The sequence below is a fragment of the Leptidea sinapis genome, chromosome 25 (assembly GCF_905404315.1).
Source record: "Leptidea sinapis chromosome 25, ilLepSina1.1, whole genome shotgun sequence".
Classification (NCBI taxonomy): Eukaryota; Metazoa; Arthropoda; class Insecta; order Lepidoptera; family Pieridae; genus Leptidea; species Leptidea sinapis.
Window position 1 is genome coordinate 12,339,661 of NC_066289.1, and position 21,219 is coordinate 12,360,879.

At 36.1% G+C, this 21,219-nt stretch overlaps 2 protein-coding genes across 4 annotated transcripts in view; one reads left to right on the forward strand and one right to left on the reverse strand.

Annotated features, from left to right (window-relative positions):
• Positions 1-4,078, forward strand: part of LOC126971923 (uncharacterized) — a 79,150-nt gene extending 75,072 nt beyond the window's left edge. Inside the window, exon 10 of the mRNA XM_050818429.1 lies at positions 26-4,078. Within this exon, the coding sequence (XP_050674386.1) occupies positions 26-2,395 (2,370 nt within the window). The 3' untranslated portion in view covers positions 2,396-4,078. The remainder of the gene's footprint in view (positions 1-25) is intronic.
• LOC126971936 (uncharacterized) lies at positions 4,067-15,863 on the reverse strand. 3 transcript variants are annotated; one of them, XM_050818452.1, is made up of 5 exons: positions 15,017-15,863; positions 14,180-14,277; positions 12,451-12,773; positions 9,167-9,434; positions 4,067-4,948 (listed from the first exon to the last, which is right to left on the reverse strand). In XM_050818452.1, exons 1-5 carry the CDS (start codon positions 15,671-15,673, stop codon positions 4,558-4,560), a joined length of 1,737 nt encoding a protein of 578 aa, XP_050674409.1. In that variant the 5' UTR covers positions 15,674-15,863; the 3' UTR covers positions 4,067-4,557. The 3 variants fall into 3 exon arrangements, with proteins under 3 accessions (XP_050674409.1, XP_050674411.1, XP_050674410.1); XM_050818454.1 differs by lacking the exon at positions 4,067-4,948 and adding an exon at positions 7,104-8,856; XM_050818453.1 differs by lacking the exon at positions 4,067-4,948 and adding an exon at positions 7,104-8,873.
• Positions 15,864-21,219: the final 5,356 nt, after the last annotated feature.

A 21,219-nucleotide genomic window follows, 5' to 3' on the forward strand; every position in this document is an offset into this window, starting at 1 on the left:
AAAGTAAACTTAAAATCATTTTCAGGATCCGCCAGTAGCGGCTCTAGAATTTCTCTCTAAAATAAGAGAAGTTATTGCCGTAGCAAAGCAAAAGATGGCAGCGAAACGATTTCATCCTGTTTTGAACGAAATACCAGAAGAAACGTATCCTTCAAATCCAAACAGTATTGATTTATATCACAGTATGAGAAGTCGGCGTAGTGCAAGTCTCCTGAGTCTTAAGCGAAATAATAGTAGAAGACGATCGACAGACTGCTTAGGATGCCCTGGATGTAAATCTGAAAACAAAACTGATATAAAAAATATTATGAAGTACGAAATTCCTAGCTGTTCTAACTGTAAGGGAGACAAGCAAAATAGTATCAGGAAATGGTTAGAAAATATTCCTAATGAACATGACCGAATACACGATGACTTTTTATCGAATGCTCATTCTGCACACTCATTGTCATGTATACCTGTATTAAATAGTCGTAGTAAAATACAAAAACAAAATAGTTTTTCGGAAAATCATTTAGTAGATTTCAGTAACAAATGTCCTGTTAAGAAAACAACAACACGTTCTGTAAGATCAGAGCCGTCGCGAACCTACAACATACCACTACCCGATTTCGGAAACGTTACGTGTGATGACAATTTGAATTATTTTCAATCCAAGCAAATGGTTGAATCGATAAATTGTATAGATTACCGACCGGCCAGCTCGAAGAGTAATGCATCCGACAGAAATAGACAATTTATATTAAGAAATAATAACAATAGTTTGCCTGATATGGTCAATGATACCATTGCATTAAATGACTTTTCAAGATCTTTGAATCAAAACATTGATACTCAAGAACATTTCACACAAGAAATGATTAAGGAAATCATTCAAAATCCTTATATGAATAATTCAGAGAGCCCACTGGCCGATTACGAAACTGATAGTCTAGAAAGAAATTGTACTAAAACCAATACAGCGTCGGCGGAATATCCGGAAGTACCATCATCCCAAGCAAGTCCTAGTTTAAGCAACGCATTACCTTTAGAAGAGGAATTGACTATGAGAAATGCCGTGTATAAAAATAATACAAGTAGCAACAGTAATACTCCATCACCCGATATGGAAGTAAGTGTAGATCAAAATCATTACGAAATCGTTGATTTAAAGAAAAATACTCAAGATTGTAGCAAAAATATGAGCGTAACTAATTACAGTCTTGTGAGCGAAGTTTATGTAAATAACAGTTACAATTTTGGTAGTGCTCCAACATCGCCCAGTGGGTCAGAATGCTCAATGGGAAGTAGAAAGGAATATAGAACAAGAAAGAATGATGAAAAGCCAGGATGCTTAACTATCGAAGTAAAGGATCCACCAGAAAATTATATAAGGATCCATGAGTCTGATGGTTTCGAACCAGATACCTTAGATCGCAAGCACCCAAAACATAAAGAATCGTTTCAAGAAATACAGACATTTAAACGAAAAGATTTTCTAAAGTATCTAGACAGTCAACAATCTGAGAGTAGTCACAGTTTACAGTTACGAAGTAGTGGATCATTTATAAAAAATAATAATGGAAACATTTCACAAACAACAAAATTTCACAGCCTGAGAAACGATGTTGATGCCCATAGAACAGGTCATCAACGTGCTAAAATTTCAACAAGTATGTTCGATGGTTCTTCAGAGAGTAAGGACTTTGAGTCATGGGATGACAAAAGTTGGACTTCAGAAGAAGGAAGAGTGTTAACATTGGAATTACGACATTCAAAGAGGCAGCGTCAATGCACACCACCAACCGCTAAACAGCAAAAACATTTAGCGCGACCTGACATTCTTCCACCGCTACCTCCTACTGAAGAAACAATTTATAAACAGCCTAATTTGCCTGTTAGGAGAGTGGAAATTTTTTCAAATAGTAATAATAATGGTATTACACTAACAACTGAAATGCCCAAAAGCAATATTACGAATGAAGCATTGTCTTCTACATATGAAGGTGTCATCGTCAGCAGATCAGGCGAATTCTCTAAAAATTGTAATAGAAATTCATCACAGCGTCATTCAACAAGAAGTTGTAGCGGTATAATTAATACAAACACATTTGTAAGAGAACCAACGGTTGATCCAAAGAATAAATTAATAAAACGGAAAGCTGGTATGAGTATAGATGACTCTGGATACCTCAGCAGTGATTCGACAAGTTCACGACCTTTCCAAAGAAAATTAGTTATAGCGAAATTGGCGAGCTGCAGTGACAGTGATGACACAGCAAATGAGGCTAGGAGTGAATCGGGTGCTGAAAGTGTAGAAACACATTCCGTGTACTTTGGTAGTTTCAGGAACAATGCGGGCATACCAGTAACAAATGACACTAAAAATGTGAGAATTAGCAAAGTGAAAAACTAGGAATATTAATTGTGCAATAATTTGAATACCAATTGCAATTTTAATGTAGTAGAAAATAATTATACTAATGGTAAGTTTGTAGTATTCATATTAAATAATAAAAGAAAAATATAAGAATATATTATAATGTATTTAATTACTGCGTAACATATCATGTTAGTGAATAATGGCCGGTTGTGCAATGCAATAATAGATTAATAGCAATATTATAATTTATTTAGAAAATAATTAGCTATTGAAACAATAATTATAATTAATGACTCATAGATTAGAATATATAAATTGTTCATGGTATGTGTTTAACATAGTTGAGTAGTACTGTATACGAGTCGATAGATAAGAAATGACAGGTTGCACTTTATAGCACCGATATGGTAAGTGTATTTACACACCACGTTATTAAGAGCGAAAATATCACGCCCACATATATTTATGTGTCTGAAACTTTTAAAGAAAAGTTTATGTAAATAATATTGTGTAAGAGTCAGGCAGCAAAGATAGCTTCCTAGTACCTGACAATTAAATTATTCTGCTCCAGAGAAGAGCACAAAGTGCCTCTCTGTATTTAAGAGCATAAATATAATTACATGTTGGGAAAAAGCAATTATACCTATTTTGTTCGCTTTCAGAGCAGGCAATCTGCAAAAATATGTATATGACAGTACCTATAAGAAATTTACATTCAGAAAAGTTTTTTATAATTTAGTTAGTTGAGTATAACAAAAAAATAGATCATCAAATAGTTTCTATAAAAAACTAATTTATTGTCGATATTATGATCTAGTATTACCTATTATACATTTTATGAATTCAATATTTAAATAAATCAATAATCTTGCGCTTAATAATGTAATATTCTTGAAGATTTTTCATAAAAAATTATGAGTTAGTAATTATTAATGTCCTTCGTATGATCTTTAGCAGTTGAACATCGTTCGACTGGATGGGTCATTTAAAATTATAAGCTATGGTTATATTATAAGGCTGTTTGCTCATTGTCTATCGGACTGTCTTAACTATCTCCATAGTATTACAGCATCATATTTTACGATTACAAAAATTCTGCAATGTATATCACAAACGTACAATTTTAAAATATCTATAAATCTCCTACCTCGACTGTTGGGATTAGGTAACTAGGTACTTATTCTTTAAAATATTTGATTCAGAGAAATACCTAAAATGGCTTGCCTACTTGTAGTTTTAAATATCAATCAATCAAAAATAATAGGTATGATATGTATATCCCTCGCCTAACTTCAAGTTTGCTCTGAAGTTGGCACGCGCACCTGTTTGCGCAGATACATTCCACATTCGCCCCTTCGAGTCTTTACTTTTTGATACTGCGCATCTATTCGCAACAACGTCAGAGCGATCTAGAAGTTTGTGAACGGGTGTAGCTTATTGCATTGCTATTTTTCCAACGTAGTGATTGATGGGTTTAGTTATTATATAAATATTAACTTATATTAACATAGCTGATACATGGTGCTAAATAGAAAATCGGGTAATATAAATTTGTTTAATACTTAGTGTTATAATGAATTAATATTTCTCATAGCTGTAAAATGGAGAGAAATGCTCAATTATATAAAAGTTGGATTGATCTTTTGTATACACAATTATTATTATTATTGTTAGAATAGGAAATTTAAGAAAATAAAGTTATTTATATTTGATAAATGATTTATTTTATTAATACAGTATCACGGATAACATAACATATTATAATATTTCCATACAAAACGTAAAGAAACGGCTAAGTCGAAACGACATGCTTTTTGGGGCTGCAACTGTACATAAAATTCAAATTTTATTTATTAATAACGTATAACTTTAACGTTATTTGTTTTAATGCTTTTGGTGTATGTGATTATTATCGATTGATTATTAATTTGATCCGTCACAATATCTGCAGTTGGTGTCAAAAGTACTGAAGTAACTGAATTTTTCCATTGTTTGAAATTCAAAGTAAAATTAAGCCCGATAACATAAGTTATGATGGATGGTAAACACCAAAGCCTCAACCATTTTGGAAGTGGTAGTAAATATATAAATATTAAATTAATTAATGCTACAATGTATATAGGTATGCGAGTAAAACGGTTTGAGATAAATGCATAAAGCAACTTTGATTTGATTTTCTTTGGTTATGTTGCATATCAAACACTCATTGATTGCGAATTCTGCACACCAAAGTATTGTGCTTCATTCAAAGATTCAGTTAAAATTTTATTTCTAAACTTCAAATACTCCGGCAAACCAAGAGCCATGAGATGTATTTCTTGACCAATTTTATTATGAACATCACTTGTACTCTCATTCATCTTCATCATACAATTATCAAAATAGTTCAATATTGTCTTGGTTTGATTCAAAACCGAATTGGCACACTTTGTGTAATCAGGTACTACATCTTCTTCAATTGTTTCATTGTAATCTAAATACTCTTCGGATCTTGACGATATTCTGCAATCAGGCAGCGTTGCAATAATTCTGTATGACAATCCATCATACATATAGTGCATGAAAGCTAAGACTTGTGCATGAGATCTGAAAATGAAAATTATAACATTGAAACTATTATACTATACATTGGTGAATATCACGAAGTATGTCAAATCATTAAAAATAAATGAGAATTTATGACTTTATAGCCTAGAAAATAAATTTTCTATATTTTTGTTTCACTATATCAACAACATAAATGGTAGATTCAACGATTAAAAAGAAATATTTAATGTGACTATTCAAAAGCGCAAAGTTTAAGTATACTGTCATTCTTTCGAGGCTGCAAATGGCAAATCATTAACGTAGACGAGGAATAAGAATGGTCCAATGATTGAACCCTGAGGCACGCCCTTCCGCATTACAGCTCCTGGTCAATGTTCATTATTCATTACTACTTTCTGAGTTCTATTAGATAAGTAATAAAATCAAGTGATTTGCTTTTTACACCATAATAATTGAGTTTACGGGTAAGAGTACAATGGTCTACGCAAACAAATGCTTTCAAAAGATCACAGAATATTCCTATGGCGTTATCTGATTTCTGCCAAGCATTAAATATGTGTCGAATCAACGCCATACGGCATCAGATGTTGAACGACCTTTCGTAAAACCAAATTGCTTAGAATGTAAGATGTTATTGCCAGAGAAATGGTTTGACAATTATTTAATATTATTTTCTCATAAATTTTACTAATTATAAGTGGAACAGAAACTGGTGTATAATTGTTAGTATCTTCCTAATCCCCTGACTTAAAAACTAGCATAACTTTACGGTACCTTAGATAATCTGGAAAAATTCCAGGATCGCAACATTTATTGAAGATCAAAAATTATTGTGGAGCAATATTTTTGATTATGTTTGCTATAAAAGCCACAGACTTAGAATAAGTGAGATGTTTTTTTTTACATTTAATGAGTTAAAATATACTAGATGGACAGATGGCCGTTGCGGCAGTAAAGTCTCAAATGGCGACCACGTACCGGAAGACGTAGTGTTGGTATGCCCCCCAAAAGACGGACCGACGATCTGTCAAAGTCAAAGTCAAAATATCTTTATTCATTGAAATCATATTTGATCATTTTGAATCGTCAATTTAAGGTTTCTTATAATAATAAGAGCTACATAATGTAGTTTGTAAAAAAATACATATACTTATACTCTAGAAAATTATAATACATATTTTGTTTTATTAAGACAGAGTTAGAGCATGTTCATTCCCAAGCATTTTTATCATCTAAGTAATCCGTTATTTTATAGTAAGCTTTTTTACTAAGTTTCCCTTTAATTGAATTTTTAAATTTGTTTATTGTCAGATTAAGCATATCACTTGGGAGTTTGTTATAAAAGCGTATACATTGCCCTTTAAATGATTTATCAACTTTATGGAGCCTGGTAGTGGTAACAGCAAGCTTATCTTTATTATTATTCCTAGTATAAAATTCATGACTATCGCTATTTTTCTTAAAGAAGTTAATATTCCTGTGCACATACATCAGATTTTCATAAATATATTGACAAGTGACGGTCATTATACTAGCACAAAGATGATGTTAATATCTGCAGCACTTCCCCACAGCAGTATACCATAAGACATAATGCTGTGAAAGTAGCTGAAATAGACTAATCTAGCTGTGGGTACATCTGAATAGAGACGGATCTTTTTGACTGCGTATGCTGCAGAACTGAGCTTCTTCGACAATGTATCAATATGAGGGCCCCATTGAAGCTTATTATCGAGGGTTATACCTAGAAATACAGGTGGTCTAGATCTCCGGAATAGGTTGGATAAGGGCAGCGCAGGACCGATCGGCATGGCGATCTTTGGGGGAGGCCTAAAGAAGTTGTAATCTGAACAAGAATATTAGAAAAAAGGTTATCAAAAGTTTGAGTGATATATCTACTATTTTCGATGACCACTCCATCTTTTTTAATACAGATAGAATCTTTATTTGGTCGCGAATATGGATACGTTGTGGCTCTTCACAATTTTTTTAATATTTAAGAATAATACGCACATATTTCTTCAAAACTGGATAGTTGTTCACATTTCTAAGCTCATAGAATTCATAAAGTCGCTTTCTACTCCTATGAATGCTTGCTGTAGCCCAATTACTGAATTCGATTAATTGTAGATACACATATTTTTTTCTATAAAGATATCATTAAATAAATTTAAAAAATGTATAGAACATTAATTGATTTGCGTCCGATTGTTTTACATTAACATTTTTATATTCAATAAGTTTTTAAGCAATATTAAACTGGAAACATTTTATTCGATTTTATGTATAGGTATACAAATAATTTTCTTATTCTGTGTAGTTTTTTTTTATATTTAATACAAACATATCTTCAACAAACGACCAACCAATACACTTTAAATCGTAAAAATAGACTCAGGGTCATCCTGTAAATGTTATTAATTTACTTCAGATTTACTAAATGATCAAAAGTTCCCGACAACATTATTATTATTTTTGCAATGACTTATAATGTACTGAATAATTTGAAGTAGTTACTTAAAAATTAGTAAGTCAAGTCAATGTCAAATAAACTTTATTCAGTTAGGTTTAAACTAATCGCTTTTGAACCGTCACTATAAATATTTCTTTTATATTACTAAATCTGCCATATGTTCGGAAAAAGTAGAGCTGATGAGAAGAAAATACAAAAAACTCAACAAACATTAGTTTCAAGTGGTTCAACCAATTTAAGATTCGTGTTTAAATAATACTAAATATTTCATAAAAAGTGATAAAGAATAAACTGTATAAATATAAATTATCGTATATTGGATATAGCTTTAATTACTTTTTACACACGACGCCGCCGCAAGCAAAGCCATTTCAGTGAGCATGACGGTGACAAAGTGAAAAGCCTGGTAGAGTGTAATGCGAACAGGGGTGGAATTGCATTATTGCATTAGATTGTTTTGTTATATGTTACAACATTGTCATATTGTACCTATTATACGTAGGTAACACTAAAAGTTTTGCGTTACTTAAAAAAACAACATGTTGTAACCAAAATATTATATTTATTGTTTTTCAAAATATTCTCCTTTACTTTTTAAATATTTTTTCATGCGATCGAACCATTTTTTAAAACAGGAAGAGTTCTGAAGCCATGTTTTCTACGTGCTGATTGAACGCCATCACTGCCTCTTCAGAATTGGTAAAAGTGAAACCTCTCATCAAATCTTTGATTTTGGGGAAAATACAGAAAACACAGCGTGCTAGGTCGGGGCTATGGGCAGGATGGGTGACGAGTTGTACTTTTTCGGAAGCTAAAAATGACTTAGTTTTGTTGGCCGTGTGTGAAGAAGCGTTGTCATGATGTAGGAGAACGCGGCTTTTTGGTCGTCTTTCGAGAAGAATTTTTTTTTAACCCTGTGTAAAGAAACGGTAGAATACCACTCGGCATTAACACTCTTTTGATCTTCAAGTGGAATTGTGCAGATGGGACCCGTAGCTGAGAAAAAAAATGTGATCATTTTTTTACTAACGTTTCTCGCCTCACTTTTGTTGGCCTGTTCTCATTTTCAAACACCCATTCACAAGATTGCTGTTTTTTGGGGTTCAAAACAATAAATCCACGTTTCGTCTCCTGTGACCACCATTCCACGCTAGCCCGCTTCTGCTTCGCTGTCAGTTCACGAGGGATCCAACGACCCCTCGAACGATAAAGTTTTTTTTTTCTTTCTATTCTTCGTGTGAAATTTTCTGAATTGGCTCATACCAGTCTCATAGCTAATCCGCGGGTCAACTTCAATTTAACAGCCGCTTAACAGTAGCCACATTATTTTTGTTGACGGCAGTTGAAGGCCGCCCTTCACGAAATTCGTCATGTAAAGAAACCCGACCTCTCTCAAATTCAGCAAACCATCGCCTCACGGTGCTCAAGCGAGGTGTTTCTCTCCCAAAAGCATTTAGAAGACGAGCGGCACAGTCTTGCGGAGAGAGATAACTATTAAAATCATAAAAAATCATCACTCTAAAATCATTTCGACTTTATTCCATTTTCGTTGGAACTTTAGTGTGTGATAAAAAAACAATTGACAAATGATTTCCCGCCAGTTGTTTTATTTTATTACTAAGAAGGTTGCAACGTTTAAAAAAATATAACATTCGAAATTTAGCTAGAATGGTGGGGTTTTGGACGCACATTTTACTAATTAATAAATCATAGGAATTTAAAATTATATGAGTCTTTTATTAGCCTTATATGAGATGTTTTTTCTAGTGAAAATAATTACTTACCTTGAATACAGTCGAATGCTGTATGTATGATTATTTCCAAGCAATTCTTCGGTCTTATTGAATACTATAACTAGTCCATACAGCATGTGAAAAGGAGACTTTCTGTGTATAATAACGTTCTCAATTCCTCCAAACACCTCCATGTGTAATTGGTCACAGAAGACTTGAGACAAATTTATGTGAGGATCTCCCTTTTGTTTTAAATGCCTTAAACATAGGTCAGTCTTCTCCGATGTTGCGAGAACGGCTAACAACTTTTCTTTATTCTCTGTAATATGAAACAAATACAATTGAGACGAACTTAGCATTTCATGAATCCCCAATGTCCATCGTGTAGCAAAGTGAGCCATACACTTACAATATAGTGAAAGTCAAATTCTTTATTTGCCAGAAACATTCACAAGCAAAATTGTTACAAATTTAAGAGCAGGCACTTGTTTCGTCTTCACAGACATGCAAATATTCCAGTAGTTTCGCTTCACAATTTTATAAACCTAACACAATCATTAATTACTGCTACATTTAATTTGACCAACGTAAAGCCATACCTAAAGACCCTACAATAGACAATTACAATAATTAATGAAATGCTCAGAGATAATGTAGCAAAAATAACTAACAAAAAATATAATATTATTGGTAAAAATAGTATTGCTACCAGTTACCGCTTTGTTTGATAATATTCGTTTATTAAGTAAAACCAATATTTTTTATACTGTTAATAATTTAAATTGAAATTTATTTAACACTCTCTCCTCTCTTATTTCTTTTGGTAATTTATTAAATATTTTTACACACATAGCATGACAGTATTTGTAAGTGGTTCTCATGTAGAATACTCGAAGTCTAATAGGATCACGCGATGGAAACAAAGAACAGTCGCCCAGCCGAGTGAATAAATTTAAAATTTTCTCAACAAATAAACTAGCCATAATAATAAATACATAAATTACAGTAACAGTCAGTATGTTTAAATTTAAAAAAAGTGGTCTGCAGCTATCAAAGGGCCCTATACCAGCCACAGCTCTTATGCATCTCTTTTGTTTATGTTTGTGGAGTTACCCCATATCAAGATACAATCCCTAATTATAGATGCTATATAGCCGTGATAGGCAATTTTTGATATAGTCTTTCTGCACATATAAAATTTGAAAAACAAAATTTTATGAACAATGCGGTATTCGAACTCACGACCTCCGGCGTTCCGTGCCGGTACTCTAACCAACTGAGCTAACCGTTCGAGTACCGCCTCGTTATAAAATTCTGTTTGCTTTGTTCAACTCTCAGGTTGTGGCTTCATCTCCTTCATAAAATTTTGTTTTTCAAATTTTATTTGTGTATTTATCCTAGAAGTGAGGGTTATCACTTTAAAAAAAACATAACATAGTCTTTCTGGTTCGCCTATATATACGCCATACTAGCGTATAGAGTATAGACGAACAAGGCGTGCAAGAGAGAAGTACCTACATCTCTAATGGCGATACAGCAATATAAAAAAGTAAAGCGAATCTTGTAACTGTTACAAATTTTAATTGAGAAGTCGTAAACAGTTACTCACACTTGTAATTAGCTCCTTAATAGATACCTATTTGAATATTATATCACTAACACACACATTGATAAATCACAATTGGTCACATATTTTCAGGCTGTCAGCTTGTCTATGTACGCAAGACCCCACCTCTAGTATATTCTAAGATACTATTAGTATCATGGTTCATGGACGTTGCGGGACTCGAAACCGCGCCTGTGGAGTTCCGTCCGAGGGTTTTTACCAACTGGTAAATCCTAGTATGTCTTGTTTAACTCTCCGGTTGTGGCTTCATATACAGGGTCTACTTTACAGTTACAACCTGCTCAACCCCAATAATTGCATATTAGGAAATTGACTTGAAATGTTGCTTTTCCAAATCTAAACAATTTGTTATTTTTAAGTAATATACCACCACTTCTGGAATTAAATATACTAATTTAATTTGTACCAAACCTATAATCATCATCGCTATCATCTATAATTCTTTTATATTTAATCCATTGTTGTATATTCAATCCCAGAAGTGAGGGATATCACTTAAAAATAACAAACTGTTAGCTATACTACACAATATTATATACAACCTAATTTTTTACTTATTAAAATATTGGTTAGTAGCAGTGGTGGGGTGGCCACCTACTATTACTATTAGTTCAACAGATTTTTGTTCTCGACTTTAGGTCGGTTTTGAACCTAAGTACGGGCATATGCCAAGTAAGTTGGTTCAAGTGTTTTGCGTATGAAGATGTGGTGTTGATGAATGATGATTGGTATGATTTTCGTCTTGGATTGTTAAAGAAGTTGCGTTCATAAAACGGCGGACTCTGGAGCAAATATCTATAATTATTGATTTTTGTAGTGGAATATATGAATTTTCGGGAAGATCAAAAAGTTTGAGAGCAGATTTCAAAGATTTTGGTAAAACACCTGTTGACGAAATTACGATGGGTATATTTCTGACAGTTTCTTGGTGCTACATTTGTTTGATTTCATCTGCAAGTGATATATATTTTTGGATTTTTTCGTTGTGTTTCTGCTTAAGATTGTGGGTATTAAGTACGGCTACATCTATCAGGTAGGTTGTTTTTCACTGGTTAGGTTAGTGTGATGTCAGGTCTATTACTGAGAATAGTACGGTCAGTCCTTATATCTATGTCCCAGTATAATTTGGTGATGCTATTTTCCATAACTTTTTTTGGTTTCTATTGATAATATGGTGTGTATGTGTCGAGTAATTTATGTTTCAGGGCAAGTTGTTGATGAATGTGTTTAGCGACATTATCATGGTGGTGTGTGTATTCTTTATTAGCTCATATGTTACAGCCTCCCATAATGTGATCTATTGTTTCAGTGGTTTGATGGCATAGCCTACATTTATCTGTGTCTATTGTTTGTTATGTATTTAGTGTAATTTCGAGTTTTTATGACTTGGTCCTGTATTGCTATGAGGAAACCTTCTGTTTCGCCAAAAAGGTTTCCTTTAGTTAACCATGTGCATGAAGCACTTTGGTCTATGTGATCTTGTTGAATTTAGTGGGGATATTTATTATTATTCACTAAGAGCTCCATTAGGAGAACAATCTTCTCAAGCCAAAATTTTAGATATTTCCACAGATCCTCCAAACCAGTAAATAAAACTACCAGTGCCCTATTATAATATTATATGGCAGAACAAGGGTGGTGGCAAATATGTCTGGCTCCGACACTACATATGTAGTTAGTTCTAGTATAAATAAATTAATATGCCAACCTGCATCACTAACAAGGGCATCAAATTGTTCCCCCATAGTCTCCACAGTAGATATTGATATATTTTCCAAAGGTAATATATGTTTATTATCAAGTATAGTATATGATATTGCACCTTCAACTTCCAGCTTACTAGTAATGGTATACTTTAACTCTTTTAAATCCACTACTGCGACAACAGAACACTTTTCATTACTTCTTAGTGAGTGTGAATTTTTTTCTTGCCAATATGGCGATTCTGGTATCTCTTTAAAGATTTTAGTTGTATATGTAACAGAGTCTTTTGATTTACCATGTAGAAGTATGTGAACATTATCAATGGACCTAAAAATATATTAAAATTATAATTATTATAAGATCCTTAATTTTGCTAAAGTATCGGTTGACTTTCACCACTGTTTTAATCAACAAATAACAAAGTGTTTTCAGTATTCAAAATCTTATGTAAGTTTATTTGATGCTGTATAAGGTCAACAACACTCTTGTGATTCCTCTGGTGTTATAAAAGAGTATGAGTGATGGTAATCACTTATCATGAGGGACATGATGCTCAATGTGAATGCTCATTTGAACTCACCTTACATAAACAACTTTAAATTTTTTATTAAATATGTGACACTTTTTATGAATAATTAGTAATAATACTTGGTATTACAAATATCCTTAAGCACATATTTTTTGCATTGGTTAATTAATAATATTCATAGATAAGTATCCCTATATTCTTCAGAGATAGTTGGGATTTAAGGATTCGAGTGCATGTTCATGTTTTGACTGTACCAGGTAAAGGCATAAAAGGCATTTATTTTCTCAAAATCGATTCCTTTAAAATTCTTTTTGATATCATTTCTAATATACTAGATACTACTACCGCTTCGGAAACAAATGGTGCTCTGAGAGAGAAGAATCTTTAATAATAAGAATTTTTAATAAAAATATACTATATTGTACTGTCATTGCTATTGCTGTAAAATAATCATAATCTAGTCCCAGGCTGTCCGATCACTTAGATATTCAGCTGTGGACTAATAGGATTTATGACAGACCCATTTTTTAACAAAACATTTAAATTTATTTATAGATAATGCCTGAACAGTGGCTGGGACTTTATTATAAAAGTGATTTACCCTTAAAGCTATTATGTATCTTATGAAGCCTACTAGAATTAGTCACAAGCAATGCCTTTTTTCTAGTGTTATATTAATGAAAATCATTATTAAGAGCAAAAAGGTGACAATTTTTGTGAATGTATATTAAATTTTCATAAATGTACTGACAATGAAGAGTCATAATATTTAATTTCTTTCAATTTTTCTGTGAGTGACTGTTTATAAACCAGCTGATATACAGCATGAACAGCTCTCTTTTGCAGAGCAAACACTATATCAATGTCAGCAGCATGACCCCACAGCTCCTGTAATCACTCTTATAATATTTTTATGAGCTCCTTGCAAATAATCATTTTTAGATAAACTTGCAGTGGATCACATTTAGAGACCATATGTCCAGATTGCTTTTTATTATTGCCCTGTAAGCAAACTGCTTAGGCTTGTAGATACTGCGGACTGATTTCCCAATATGAGTTTAATTTTGTCCCATTTCTTGTTGATAGGATCTCTCCACATTCAGAATCTTTGATCTTGATGAAAAGTGAAAACCAATGATATGGGATTTAATGATGATTGACATATTGATAAGTAAAGTTAAGTATATAATTATTCAATACTTACACGTCATTATCATTTTCAATGTCAGTGGTTAAAATAATTTTCTTGTTGCATACCCTCACAGATGGGTTTGGTGTTTTTATTTTAAGAGCCTTCTTTATCTGAAAATTTTTTTAAATTTTTAAAGAGCAAATTTATACTGTATAATGTATTGGCATAAGCCAAATGTAAAAGAATGCACAAATACATGAAGGTTCTGGCGCTTTGCACTTGGCTACAGATGACCAGATGACAACTAATGCCATAAAATGATAAAAGAAGGACAGTCATTGCATGTATGTAAGCCAATGGGCGGACTGGTATTGTCCTTTAAAAGATTTGCCAATGAAAGATAAGAAAAATTGAACCATTGATGAGAAAATGGTTTCTTAATTTTTTATGAAATCTGGAAATAATACTACAGTTACACTTGAAAAACCAAAGGGCAGCTGCTCCAACATCCCCACATCAAAGACATCTTTCAATACAACCACATGTCCTCACTTTCTGCTAAAGTAAGAAATGAGTTTTTGAAGGCCTTAAATATAAAACTCATGAAAACATTCATCATATAGTCCAGATTTTACAAAATAAATATATAAATAATAAAATAATAAGATAAACTAAGAGGTATATGATTAAATAGCCCATTAAGAGGCTGTGAATGTGTTCCAAGATGCTATTCAGCATATCCCTCAGAAAAACTGGAACAACTGCTTTATACAATGGTTCCAAAGAATGTTATTGTTTAATGAAGGAATACACTTTGAAAAATAATAAAAATATCAGACACATAATAAACAGTATTTTTAATGATCCAGAATCCATGACCTAAGTATTATATTTCAATGCTAAGCGTACCTGTACAATGTCTACTTTGAACATGGCATCTTGCACGTTTGGCCGCTCCTTTTCATACAATGCATGAGCAGCTGTCTGCTTAAGCTTTATAAACTCATTCAGTGCATTCTCATTAGTCTTCACACTAAACCTTGCTTCGGTCAGCTTTCTAGCTAACATTGTCATCACTGGGTTTGTTTTTGATGCATTCATACTCTTTGATTGCATAATTTTTTCGGTCAAGTTAAGGTTATCATCAAAGATTAATGGCACCCCATCATCCATACATATCACTTTGAGATATGGTTTTCCTGTACACTGTTCATCAACCATTTCATAGGTATCCACATTAGTTATTCTTCGATGAATATGCATTTGATCTTTCGTGGTTAAAATAATAAGCTGATTATCAGCAGCTACAATGTAGAACAGCTCACACCTTTCATTCCGAACTGGTATAATTTCTACTATTTTTTTTATATTTTGTATAAGTAAAGAAGAAACTACTTCGCGTTGATAAATCTCTAATACTTCACCCATATCAGTGCATACTGTTATATCAAGACATCTTGGGTCTCTAGGATGGTTGTCATAAAAACAACAACATATAGTCGAATTTATAAGAGATTCTGGTAGAAGTTTAATCAAATCCTTACGAACATTTTCGGGAACATCCATTATATACAATCAACAACCAATTCTAGACAATGTTTTCGAGTACGTAGGTACTTCGTAGCTTGAAATAAGCTACTTTATCCACACATTCCAACTTGGAATCTTTAAAGTAAGTAAATACTAAATATATTCCCTGTTTATAAGAATGATGTAAATAAAAACAATAACAGCCTAATATTTAGGCTGTTGGGCGCTGGCTTATTAGCTTAGCATTCAGCAATACAAACTGAACAAAATCAAGTAAGGTCAGAATAGAATTATATCCAATTTTTTTTGTAAGGCATAAGGTCTCTAACTGAGCACAAAATCACAAAAGGCTGCCAAATCCAGGTGGATCTCGTGAAAAAATGATTTTGGCCGATATCTCGGAAACATGCCCTGTGCTGCCCCGGGGCGTAAAAAGAATAGGGTAGTCCCAGGTCCAAGGGTGTCGTAAGAGGCGACTACGGGCTTTTTGAAAGTGGGAGAGTCACGCTGCTGTCTTATGACGTCAGCACAATCGGGCCAGACTCACCCGGGTTACTTACCACACTCGCACAGAATACCGGCGTGAAGTAGCGGCCTAGTGCCGCTATGTTTCGCATAGGTTAGTGTCGAGGACCGGAGGCCATTCCCCCCCCCCCCCCCCCCCCAACTTATTATGAGAGCGGTCCTAAAAAAGAAATTACCCCAGGAGGGTACCGGCTCTTGTAGAGCCGGAGAATCCCTCCCCGAGCATTCGCGCTCGGGCTGCCCCTCGTATTCTGGGGAGGGCAAAGTACCGCGTATGTCACAGGACAAACAGGGCAGCAACACCACGGCACCCCGCTCCACGCTTAATGTGGACTTTTGTAACATCCGGGGAATTCACTCCAACTTAAACGCCGTCCACCACCACCTTGAGACGGCGCAGCCGGCCTTGTGTTTCTTTACGGAGACGCAGATATCTCGACCTAGCGATACGTCATATATAACGTACCCCGGTTACAAAATTGAGCATAATTTCATGCCTCATGCCGGGGTATGTGTGTACGTTAGGGAGGATATCTGCTGTCGCCGTCTCGGCAATTTTGAGGGTAGGGGCCTGTCTTCTCTCTGGCTCCGCGTAGATTTAGAGGACCGCGTCCGCATCTATGCGTGTGTCTACAGGTCCCATAGTGGTAACGCAGAAACGGATCACCTCATGGGCTGCGTTCAAGCGGCATTTGATGACGTGCTTGCTCAGATCCCCTCCGCTGAAATCGTAGTCTTGGGTGATTTCAACGGGCACAATGCCGAATGGCTTGGATCACGTACCACAGACTACGCAGGGCGATCTGTGCATAATTTTGCATTGGCGTATGGTCTGTCCCAATTGGTTGAGTCGCCGACGCGGCTCCCGGATGTGGATAGCCACATGCCGTCTTTATTAGATCTTCTGCTGACTACACATCCCGATGGTTACCAGGTCTCTGTCGACGCCCCTCTCGGAACGTCCGACCATTGCCTAGTCAGGAGTGTAGTTCCTATCCGACGCCAACGTCGCAGACCACCAGCGACCCGCCGCGTTTGGCACAAGTCAGCAGATTGGGATAGGATGCGTTCCTTTTTTGCATCCTACCCTTGGGGCGGGGTTTGTTTCCCTTCGGATGATCCTAGTGCCTGCGCCGTTGCAGTAGCCGATGTGATACTGCAGGGCATGGATATTTTTATACCAAGCTCTGTAGTACCGATCGGTGGCAGATCACAGCCCTGGTTCGATGCGTCAGTTAAAGCAGCATCTGACTGCAAAAAACAGGCGTATCGAACTTGGGTTGCGGCGCTGGGCTCAAAGGATCCGAACTGCAAAGTTCTGAAGAAGAAATATAACCGTGCCTCCAGATTTTTTAAGCGGCAAATCGCCCGTGCGAAATCGAAGCACGTCGTCAAAATTGGCGAGCAGCTTTCCAGTTACCCGACCGGAACACGCAAGTTCTGGTCGTTGTCGAAAGCTGCTCTTGGTAACTTCAACCAGCCGTCCATGCCGCCGTTGCACATGAGGAATAACACCCTGGCCCATACGGCAAAAGGGAAAGCCGATCTCCTGTGCACTCTTTTTGCCTCCAACTCGACTCTTGACGACAACGGAAAAACACCGCCGACCATCCCGCGGTGTCAGAGCTACATGCCTGAAGTACAGTTCCGACAGAAAACTGTTAGGCGAGCTCTGTTTTCGTTGGACGTCAGGAAGTCGAGCGGGCCGGATGGCATTTCTCCAACCGTGCTTAGAATGTGTGCCCCTGAGTTGACGCCGGTGCTAACGCGTTTATTCCGGCACTCTTATTCAAAAGGCGTAGTCCCTGATTCATGGAAGTCAGCCCTTGTCCATCCGATCCCAAAAAAAGGAGACAGTTCGAATCCGGCAAACTACAGGCCTATTGCTATTACCTCCCTTCTCTCCAAAATCATGGAGAGCATAATTAACCGCCAGCTCGTGGTATACCTTGAGGGTCACCAGTTGATCAACGACCGGCAGTACGGCTTTCGCCATGGTCGGTCGACTGGCGATCTTCTGGTATACCTAACACATAGATGGGCGGCGGCTATTGAAAGCAAGGGGGAAGGCCTGGCAGTTGGTCTGGATATAGCGAAGGCCTTTGATCGTGTATGGCACAAGGCGCTCCTCGCAAAACTTCCATCATTTGGGCTTCCCGAGAGCTTGTGCAAGTGGACCTCCAGCTTCCTCACTGGGCGCAGCATACAGGTCGTTATCGACGGTTATTGCTCGAATCCCAAGCCCGTGAACGCTGGAGTGCCCCAAGGCTGTGTGCTATCTCCCACGCTGTTTCTTCTGCATATCAATGATATGTTAAACACCGCCAACATGCATTGCTATGCAGACGACAGCACTGGTGATGCCGTATACACGGGCCATGCAGGTCTCTCTCGGGAAAACGTCGACCAGTGCCGGGAGAAACTTGTGTCTTCTATCGAGTCCTCTCTCGAGAAGGTCGCGGAATGGGGTAAGTTGAACCTTGTCCAATTTAACCCCCAGAAGACTCAAGTTTGCGCGTTTACCACTAAAAAAACCCCATTTGCCGTATCACCGCTCTTCGAGAACACTTCCCTTAAAGCCTCGCCTAGTATCGGAATACTGGGTCTCGAAATCTCGAGCAATTGCCAATTCCGTGGCCATCTGGAGGGCAAAGCCAAATTGGCTTCGAAGAAACTGGGCGTCATAAATAGAGCACGGCAATACTTCAAGCCGGCCCACTTTCTAGCGCTCTATAAAGCGTAGGTCTGGCCTCACATGGAGTATTGCTGTCATCTCTGGTCTGGCGCACCCCAGTCTCAGCTCGATCCATTTGACCGCGTGCAACGCAGAGCAGCTCGAATTGTCGGGGACCTAGCGCTCTATGAATGGCTGGATCACTTGGCGTTGCGTAGAGACGTCGCTTCACTGTGTGTCTTCTACCGCAGTTATCACGGGGAGTGTTCCGAAGAGCTGTTCAACCTGATTCCTGCCGCCGAATTTCACCTTCGCACGACACGCCACAAGTTACGATATCATCCCCACCATCTGGATGTGTGGCGGTCCTCCACAGTGCGGTTTTCAAGGAGCTTTCTTCCTCGTACCACGAAGCTGTGGAATGAGCTTCCTTGTGCGGTGTTTCCGGGACGATACGACATGGGTACCTTCAAGAAAAGCGCGTACACCTTCCTTAAAGGCCGGCAACGCTCTTGTGATTCCTCTGGTGTTGCAGGAGAGTGTGGGCGGCGGTGATCACTTAACACCAGGTGACCCGTACGCTCGTTTGTCCTCCTATTCCATAAAAAAAAAAAAAAAAAATACATATATAGTCACCCACAAGAAACCATGTAAGGTTTATCCGTGGGGACGAGATCGCTCTTAATTAACATTTTTATACTAAATTCTAATACTAATTATATTAACACGCCTTACATAATTACATTGAAAATTGTTTAGTTAATAAATACTTTGCCTTTTCCGGTTCCCTCTCAATACCCTCTAAAACGTTTGCTGGCAAACCATTTAGTATGTCTGGCAATAAATACTCCCATTTCCGCCTACCATATGCATTGTTACATTTGGGTAACATGTATGTGTTTAGGTAGGACAGACTACGGAGGTGTGGTTGCCGTTACCGTCTTATTAAAGCTTTAATGTTTGAGATTTCTTCCATTATAACAGAGATTTTTATCTTATCGTAGACATTTACAATTCTGCAAAATTTAAACAAACCCATTTCGTTATTTTTATATTTCTTTCTAATGTGTTGCGGTACTATAGTTTTTAATATTTTAAGTTGTAATTTGTAAATGTTCTCAATGTAACTGTTATAAGTACGACCGTAACTACTCAAGCAATAATTAATTATCGACTCTGCTAATGCCATATAGATAAGCCTAAGAGTTCTATAGGGTAACTTATATTTTAAAATATACAACTTGCCGAGTACTGATCTTAGCCTAGCGCAGACACTGTCAATATGAGACCTCCAGTTGAAACGATTATCTATAATAAGTCCCAAATACGTATGCTTATCTACTATCTCTAATGGCTCACACTGGCAATGTGTACGCGCATGATGGAGACAGTGGTGGTCATGAGCAACAATGATTGGACGGAATGTTGACTTGTTATGTGAACTCTGTATGTGCAGCATTTTAGTTTTTGATGCATTTATAACAAGTCCAACATCATGCGCCCATTTACTTAACGAATCGAAGTTACGTTGCATTATTTGTTGTAATTTATCTGAACTTTTATGAGAAGCTAATAAACAAGTATCGTCAGCAAACTGATATACAGATATTCCCTCGAACATATTGCACATGTCATTTACAAAAATTAAATACTCAGTTTGTCCTAGATTTGAGCCTTGAGCTGTGCCCTCTTCGGTTAATATTTTTTCACTAACTACGTCACCTATTTTGACGGATGTATATCTGTTAGTATGATAGTGCTGAAACCACTTTAAAAGCGGACCCTGTATACCATTTTGACTTAGCTTCTCATATAAAATATTATGTCTAATTGTCTCGAATGCCTTACTGAAATCTACCAGAACAACTAGCACATGCTTCCTGGCGTCCAGGTGTCCATTGACCTCATTGGTGAACTTGGCCAACAGTTGGTTTGTGCTACGATTTTTTTGAAATCCGTACTGTTCATTCATTTATGACTTTTTCTTTTTTAAATAATCATTTATTTGCCCTCCTAAATACTTCTCAACTATTTTGTCAATACATGATAAAATCGTTATTGGCCTGTAATTGTTGACATGTGCGTGGCTACCTTTTTTGTAAATAGGCCTAACTGTGCCAACTTTTAAACCATCCGGATATTGTGATTTCACAATACACTGATTTATAAGATGTGTGATTGCTGGCGTTATACTATTTTTAACAAATTTTATGTCTTTAGCTCTAATACCATCAATCCCTGGAATTTTAATGTCATTTAATTGTTTTTTATGGTGGTGAACAGCTTCATGATTACTTTTATATATTTTCATACATCTGTCTGATTGTATTATATACGAATTTGTGTCAAGCATGGGCGAGGAACAATTATTGGTTATTTTTTT